Below are 9,037 nucleotides of genomic sequence, written 5' to 3' on the forward strand. Positions count from 1 at the left end.
CCTGTATGGCTACCCACCACCCAATGACAAGACAGAGCTCCTCATCATTTCGCGCCTTGGAACACTTGTGTATAGCCACTTTATAAATGCAATATCATATCATAGGTTCCCCACACCATCTCAAACACCCTGCCGTTGCCTCCTTCTCCATTGATGGAAACAACACAGCGCTGTCAAAACCATGTGAGTTCACCTAAAATTGGAACTAGCCATGTTTAAACATGTAAAAGCTGTTGCCCCCTTCGCCGCCTACTCCACAAAAAGTATTAACCACTCCAAAAAATTCCTCTCCCCAAACAGCTGCCTTACTCTGGCGAATTATCGGCAGCAAATTGGAGTATTACGCCGCCATACTCGCTGGAACTTCCACCAAAAACATAACTAACTTACAATTGATCCAAAATAACACCCTTCGAGCTGCCTGGGGCCTAATAAGATCTGACCACATCTCTCTAGTGAGACATAAAGCTCACTGGTTGCCCATCAAGGCAGGAATTGAGTTTAAAATCCTCTCAATCACTGACCGCTGCAGCCACAATACTGCACCCACTTACCTCACGCACATCTTCAAAAAAACACAATCCCTGCAGCCTGAGATGATCCTCTTCCTCCTCCTTTGCAAAGCCCAGATTCACCAAAGACCGGGAGGGACCAGCTTACCTTTATTGATCCCACTCTTTGGAATGCTCTCCCTCCATCTATCAAAGACGAGACTCCTTACCCGATCTTCCTGAAAAACACTTCTGTTCAACAAATATGCTTACTCTATTCGACTTACCATTCTTGCTGCAACCATACTAATTATGTAACCCGACAACTGTTCTATTTTCAACTACCATGTTCTTGCCAATGTAAAATGTAACCCAGCAGCTGGTCTACTTCAACTGTCTTTTTCCAACCAATGACTTTGGGGATGAATGTGCACGTTTACACCATGGAGTTTTCCCAGTTATGCCTACAACAAAACCTACTTGCTACCGATTTAGGCGGTAGGATGCCGCTTTTTAAGCAGTCCTACCGCCTACCGATTTTCATGTCAACAACTACTGATGTACAGGCCTGGCTGTCTCTGTCTGAGGCCCAGAGAGGAGAGCACTGCAACAGCCCCAGCACTATCTGCCCTCCGCACTGCAGGCAGTCAGTGCCAAGAGCGTGGTGATGCGGCGCGTGAAATCCAGCACGCCTCAGTTGCCAGCCAGGTTTCTTCCAACTCCACTCGCAGGGTGAGCAGCTAAGTCTTCCGAATTTGAGCTGAGCTTTACCTCTGCTGTAGTACATGCAGTTTGCTAGCTCGGCTCTGCAAAGAAACGCTGGTTCATGTCCAAATCAAGGGAAACATCATTATACTTTGGTTGTTGTCACTTGACATGTGTCTAGCGAAGTCCGCCCCGTAAGGCCACAACCTGGCAGTAGTTAGTGTGTGCTGCAGAGCATTGTTCCGCATCAAACCCAGAACAATGCGTGTGGTTCTGATTGATTAGCACCTTTTGTTTTGTTTAGAGGCCCATGTGCAGGTCACATTATATACTCTGTCTATGCAAGGGAACGGTAGCAAATGGAAGGAGCTATTGAGCTGCTGCATACAGATCGAATGGAGGCAGATGCCTGGCTTTACACGCACAAGAAACCTAAAAAAATACATTCACGTTGTTGCTACCGCGCATCACATGTTTGGAGGTTATCGTCGATATTTTACACACATGTTCTATTTAATATGCAAACCGTTGAAAGTTAAGTTGTACCAACCTTTTCATGCTAGAGAACCCTCATTAGAACCTTTACTGACAAATACTCATTCCCACCACAATCCTCTGGCACATGATTTTCCATGGATTTTGGCTCTGGCGAAGTCCGCCCTATAAGGCCACGGGTTCAATCACCCCTCCGAAATAAAAGTCAGCCATCACAGTTTAGATCTGTATTCAGTACAAGCTGCCTCTTCAGGGGAGGAATTGGGCCTGAACAAGACAGAGCTCTGCTCTTGTAAAAACTGTCTTGCTGGAGCACCATTCCGTGCAGACAGTAGCCCCATCTTGGTCCCATCTCAGCAAGGGCAGATGATGACTTTGTTACAATGTTCACTGTGGCACCATTAGTTCTGAGTCCAAATCTTGGCTTCCAGTCTACACCAAAGCAGGTGATCTTAAGCAAATCACTATAGCCCCTGTTTATGGGTTGCCTTACGGGTCTAGAGAGAGCACTTGTTAACAGGTTCTTTCTCATTACTAAGTGCCGGATTACGGGTTTGGTGGCATGACCTCTGGTTATGTCTCTAAATAATGCGGACCCTTCCCATTAATGGGAAGATAATCCCATTATTAGTTGTATTGTTTTGATATTCAGAGACCATGCATGGCTCTGTTTATTTATTAAACGGCATTGTACACTTGTCTGTCTGTAATGTACATTCTTCTGCTGGGGCTTGTGCAGTCCTGATAACAGGTTTTCTTTCCATCTTCTGCTTGTTAATTGCTTTAGTACCGTGAATGAAAAGCTGTGTTCTGCTGCTGGGTGGAGAGAACATGTGAAGGGAAGTTCTGCAGTGGCTCACGTGCCATATTCACAAGGTTGAAACTAGATAAAAGGGGTTGTGTATGCAGAGACTGACACACCCATCACGTTTTACCTACAGTTAAAGATAACTACTGATAGAAGGATTGTTCCATGTTTCTGCGGCCTGTCATTTCGTATATGCCATAATAGTGCCCATTTAGACTTTTTTGTTAGAGGGACCGGCGCCTGTGTTTCTGCCACTGCTGGCTCTATGGAGAGGTTGGGGTGTAATTGGCCCTTTCCATCACGTGTGCTTTCCTCGACCTCCCCTTCCCCCATTCAGTTAGCAGGGGAGAACCACCACCTCTTGTCCACTTTAAAAAGCTTGTATGAAGAAAAGGCTGGCATGGAAGGTGAAGTGCCAAATTACATTAGTCATGGGAGGTGTTGAGAATTCCATGTGTACAGCACGTAAGTGTAAATCACACTATCTCAGTGGCGTAAAATAGACTCTACGCCCATTCAGTCCTTGACCTCTGCGCTGTGACTTAAAGCGAGTGACAGTATGGTAATTCTGTGATTATGTACAGAAATCAGTATAAGATTTAGTATTGTGACACTAAAGAATTGGCAGCCATGTTCATTAGTTACCGCCTAGATATCATTTAATTGGGTCAAAGTGATATGACAATTTCCTGCGATTTCAACATTATGCTAATTACTATTTTTGAAACTAAGATTCCTACAGATTGGTCACAGAAAGTTGACATGTATGACAAAATAGCACCTTTTGTCAGGACTGAGAGTAAACCTACACGTTTTATTGTCAGCGTGAAGATACATAAGTGAAATCGTGGTTATATGCACATGAAAGTTCAACAAATACACCGAGGTTCCCAGAGAAACGTACAGAGCGCAACGCGGAATATAGCATCTAAGCCACAGAACAGATGGGTTTAAAATCGTGCATTTGCTGGCGCGAGGACTAGCAGGCGGAGGGAAAAGGGTACTTAGTTTAATTCTTTGCAATGCTTTGCTGTATTACAGCGCCTGCTCTTTGCTGGTCCCTCCCCACCAGGATGACGCCTGGCGCGCGCGGTCCTCGGTCCGCGCAATCGGTTTTCTATCTCCCCCCATCCTCCTCTGGGGACGTACCCTATGCCCCCCAAGGCATCCTGGTCCCCCCGTAGCCCTCCAGTAACCCGCACTGCTCACCATTTTGTGTACTTGAATCACTCAGCCAGGGACACCTCAGGTAGCGACTTCAGCTGCGGGCCGTGGACGGCCGGAAAAGGACCCGCCCCCTCAGCGCAGGCCGGAAGTGGATTCTGTGCCGGATGGCGCCATCTTGCCCAATCCAAAACGCATGCGCGAGCTTTGCTGTGGCCGAGTTGTAAATATTTCCGTACAGAAACGCTTCCGGCAATACAAACTGCTTTATCGTAGTAGGTTTCCTGCAACATTTCCAATAACAGGCTCTAAAGTGTATTCACTGGCCGAGGACAGGGAAGCAGTAGAAGCAAGGACGGTTTACCAAAACGAACACACATTGTCAAAGCCAACATATATGGCTTTTATATAGGCATTGCCATAATGGTACTAGAGCGCTCAAGTTTCCCATAGCCATGCACGAGAAGGCCATCCAGGCCTGTTTTTTCGTTGAATTCTGGGACTTGTAGTTTCCTCATCTTTCACATGGCAAAGAAAAAACTGCTAAGAAACCAAAGGGAAAAAAACAGGACTGGATGTTTCACACATGGCCAAGAAGTGAAACGTCCAAGCTCTGTACTAATTGGTCATAAAATGGCAAATGATGTGAGTGCCTGTACACATGATCACAGTGCTTTTTTTTTAACAGGAGTTCCGTGCAAGGAATAAAATCAAAGAAACACACAGGCTAGTTTCTAGCCAAAATTGTGCCCAGGGCGAAACACCATTAAAAACCCCCTGCATTGCTCCTATACAACTGCTGTAGGGGAGGGGTGGTCCAAGGGACGCCCCCCTGGCCTGCATCTCCACCCCAGGTGAGGACCATGGCTCATCGGGCGTCCCCTCCTTACCACCAGGGCCCAGGTGGTGGATGGCTCACCTGCTGAAGACATTGCCCGCACGTATTAAATTTAGCTAGGCCTCAGAAACCATTTTTTGTCTGCTAGAGATGGTGTGAGCTCAGCGCGCTGCAGCGCGGCCCCCACCTTCAGAAAGTTTCAGTCCTCCTTGTCTCCGCAGCACCATGGTAGATCCGCTGCAAGCCCGTTCCCACGAACAAGACGGGCATGATCTAGCGTAATACATTAACATTGTAACAGTTCACCTTCCGCAGTGTATCGCTGCTCCCACAATGACCCGGTCAGCAAGGCCTGGGCGATGGGAAGATCTGTAGAATGGTCACCTACTGAAAGCAGACAGGTACCCAAATATGAATGTACGAAACCACTTTTTACACATGTATCCTCTCCATACAACCACTCTTACTAAAGAAACCTGTGAAATTGTGTAATTATCGTACATGACACCAGCCGTGAAGGACCCACACACCTTGCAGTGGTGTGCAAATGATAAAAGCATCTCCGGGGGATTATTCTTCATAAGTATCATCGAAAGCCCCACGCCCTGCGGTCCCGCGCCACAACTGAACTGATGCTGCTAGGGTACACAAGAAAACGAATGTAACCATACCACGGGCACATGTGAAGAGTGTGCGAGAATGCACTCGTCACACGTGTATGTCTAAGCCCCTCACGTGCCACCTCCGCCACGAGTTACTTTCTATGTACCCCACCAACCCCAATAATACCTCACTTACTGAAAATGTATATGCATATAACTAAATACTGTAGTTGTTAAAACATAGTGTATGAATAAGGTGCTCAGACTGGGTATAATCGAGACACATCCAGCAAAGTTTAAATGCATGTTTTAAAATGATTTGTATAAGTATTATAGAGTGTTTAAATGTTTGTGATGTTTTTACCTAAAATCGGCAACACATGAGGGAGATACCTTTGTGAAATGCATGCAAGGCCATTCCCCCTCCCACCCTGCGAAGGCTGCCAAGACATGAGAGCAGAGGCCCGCGCTGCGCTACTCCGCCTCCCCCAACCAGACTGGAGCCGCTTCAAAGATTTGTAGCCCTCTCTGCAGCACCCAAGGCAACGGCCCGCCAACTGCATTATTTACAGCACAGCAGTAAACCTCTGCCTGAACACCCACTTCCAAAGGCGCCCCCTCGTAAACCCCATAACCCACCGGATCATCTTAGACCTATGGCCTTGTGCAATCAGGACACCCAACACTCTGACAACACACAGCGGCACATCCATAACAACTTCTAACAAGACAGAAAGACCTGTACCGCCCGTCCCAAGCCCTGAAGCTTAGCACCTCGACCTATGGCCCCGGTCAACAGGACTCTGGTAACCATGTCCTGACGTATTACCGCCAGACCCCTCACAAGGTACATTCCTCCTGTGTTGCATTAACCTGTAGAATAACCTATTGGAAGATTTACTAAAGACGATAATATTGAAATGACTGAATGACTGCGGTGTGCATGGCCTAGGGCAAATAAATCAGGAAAAGACATTCATCTCTGACACTGGCCGCGATGGCACAACAACACCGCTCGGATGAACTCTGCCAACCTGCCAGGCCCTGCCCAACCCACGAGGCTGCCCAATGACGTTCTCCAGCCACGGCCAACCACATCGCAGCAGCACCTATAGTTAGTCGTCGCCACCCAATCCCATTGAATTTGTGCCCACTATAGTGTGTAGGTTTTTATGACGTTTTTTGTAAATATATACGCCTGTCTTTGCTTTTGTCAGACAGAGCGCTCTCGGAGTTTGCAGAGTTCTTTGCATGCCGTATTCTCATTGATAAACTCCCATTTAAGCTCACCCGCACTCTGTCTTGGCCTTATTCCCGATTTGGGAGAGTCCTTCATTGTCTCTCATTGCGGGGAGGATCGTGCTGGCTGGGGACGCATGCCTTCAGTGGTGACCCCGAAAGCGTGATTATTATTATTATTATTATTTCCGGACCTAACATTACCGTCCCCTTTTGGCACGAGAATCTCCGGTCGAAAAGGGATACGCACGGTGAGCCGGCTCCGGGAGGCTGCCCGCCAACGGCGACCGGTACACTAAGAAGTGCGCACTCAAAAGAGAGAGGGTATGGGATCCCGGTTGAAAAATCCCCTTTGAGTACCGCTCGCCGGAGCCGGGGCTGACTGTTGAGCTGACAGCGACACTGCCTGGACGGACCCAGTTTCGGAGACTATCGGTTCAAGACGGGCACGTGAGTACTGAGTGCGAGCGACTGTAAAGGGAGTGGGGGAAGAAGTGTAGGACAGGGAACGAAGAGGGGGTACGCAGATCTACTAAGGATCATCCTAAAATTTTCCTTGCTTTTTCTTTGCATATGGCCATTAGGATTAAGAGGTGAATAAGAGATAAAAGTGACGGGAACCTAGCTCCGAAAGGGGGTGGAAGGCGGCGCTGCATAGTGCTATCTTGACTAGTACTGGGAATATATGAAGAAGTGGAATATAAGATAAAAGTGTTCAGCAAAAGGGGGCACTGAGAATATATTAGTGACCGCTATTACTTCTTTCTTTTCTTTTTCTTTAGGGTTAGGGGGAAAATAAACAGTGAGATTAACACAAACTTAAGGAGAAAGTAAGAGTCCTACTAGAAAAGGGAAGAGCAGACCTATATATATATATATATGCGCATCCATAGATCCAAGTAAGACGGACAGGGACAGCCGGTTAGGGAGGAAAGGGAGGACGGCGTGAATTGTGAATAGAGTGTTACCAAGAGGTGTGTGCACCTCGCATGTGTCAGACGACAAGTTGATGTTGTGAATGTGTAAAACAGCTGTGAATGTATAGTAGTTAAATGGTCATGGTAAGTGTGACCGGATAGAACTTTTGAAGACAAAAATGACACGGTGAAGTGAGTGGGTACCTTTTTGATTCCCGGGTTGATATTGTCAAAATAAATGATGGTTTGCTCTTGTATGTGCCCCCCAAAGAGAATAGAATAGAACCTGTGTACAGCCATTTTTGTATTGCGCAGACAAGGGGGAGAGCACAAAGGAGCCCGTTATTGATTGTGAAGCAGAAAACGAAAAATAATATTGATAACACACCTACATTGTAGTTGCAGACACACAGACACACACAAGTACTAGGAGGGCACAGGGATGGGGGCCGAAACACCCTTATCACATATTTGTAAGAATCTACCAGGGTACGCGGAGCGGATTAAGAAATATCACGACCAATGGATAACCGAATTGAAGGGAGAGGGGTTACCCCAGATCTGGCCCGAGGGAGGGTCGTTTGATAAAAGTGTTCTGGATATGGTGGCCACATGTATTTGTTTGAAGTACAAGGGGAAGCAGTTGCAAAATAGGAGAGAAGTATTAGATCTCTGGAGGTTATTTGAAGAGATACCACCGCCTAAAACACCAGCGAGCCCAGGTAAGTACGCAGAGAGTGGACATAGAGAAACTCACAGATGAGTTACAATCAAGACTCTCAATAGTGAAAGATGAGCTCTCGAGGATAAAAGACATGTGCGAGCAAACAGCACTTAATGCGGCTCGATCAGGGCGCACGTCTAGGGCGCCAGGTGAGAATAGAAAACCTGACGAGGGGTGGAAAAAAGGTGAGATACTGTTCAGAATTGAAGAAGAACCGAGACGAATAATCGAAATTGGGACACAAGAGGGAGATATCGACAATGAAGAAAGGCCAATGGGGGATAGAGAGGAATTAATGTGTGATATAAGGGACGAGTTAGAAGAAAGCGACAGGTTGAGCGTGGCAATGGGAGGGGGAAGCGAAGGGGGGGATGGTGCATGTTCGATGAGAACCCTGGATGATGAGTGGACGGAGCGATTAAGGAACAGAGTGGGGAAAATGGCATCCCTGCGGACCTCAGCAGCCAAAATGGGCCCGGATGCAACGGTAAAACGAAGACTACAGCTCCCGTTGATACACAGGGGAGGAGGGAGGCCTAACTACATCCCATGGGCACAGATGGATAAGGCCAATTTATTAAAGCTATTGCCCCCGTTATCAGGAGGGGCAAGTAAGTGGATATACGCCTTTGAGAAACACACTGCTGGGGTACCCCTAGCAATAGGAGATGTGAAGAGCTTGCTTGTATCAGCAGTGGGGGATCAGGCTGAGAGAGTATGGGTCAAGGCCGGTTTCCCGGGAGTAACATTAGACTGCGACCGCCATGATGGGGCCTCCTTTAACACAGTGCGTGCAAGGGTGTGGGATGCCTTGCGAGAAACGTTTCCAGATACGCCAGACTTACAGTCAGTAATGCAGTGTACAATGAATGACGGGGAGGAGGCTATGGATTACATTTTCCGGGTCCAAGAGATGTGGAGAGCAGAAACGGGCACGCCCTGGTATCAATCGACATCTTTATTTTACTTCATTATAAAAAGAGGGCTCCCCAAAGAAGTGCAAAAGGCGCTCGACAAAATAGCAGGTATTGAAGCAAAGGGATGGCCTGAGATT

The 9,037-nt window shown here is 47.3% G+C and overlaps 1 protein-coding gene across 1 annotated transcript in view; it reads right to left on the minus strand.

Moving 5' to 3' along the window:
- The window catches only part of LOC138522014 (large ribosomal subunit protein uL18B-like), a 41,256-nt gene extending 37,395 nt beyond the window's left edge, over positions 1-3,861 (minus strand). The window contains exon 1 of the mRNA XM_069635215.1: positions 3,709-3,861. Within this exon, the coding sequence (XP_069491316.1) occupies positions 3,709-3,711 (3 nt within the window). The 5' untranslated portion in view covers positions 3,712-3,861. The remainder of the gene's footprint in view (positions 1-3,708) is intronic.
- Positions 3,862-9,037: the final 5,176 nt, after the last annotated feature.

This window comes from Ambystoma mexicanum, chromosome 13, assembly GCF_040938575.1.
Source record: "Ambystoma mexicanum isolate Mex_15411 chromosome 13, UKY_AmexF1_1, whole genome shotgun sequence".
Classification (NCBI taxonomy): domain Eukaryota; kingdom Metazoa; phylum Chordata; class Amphibia; order Caudata; family Ambystomatidae; genus Ambystoma; species Ambystoma mexicanum.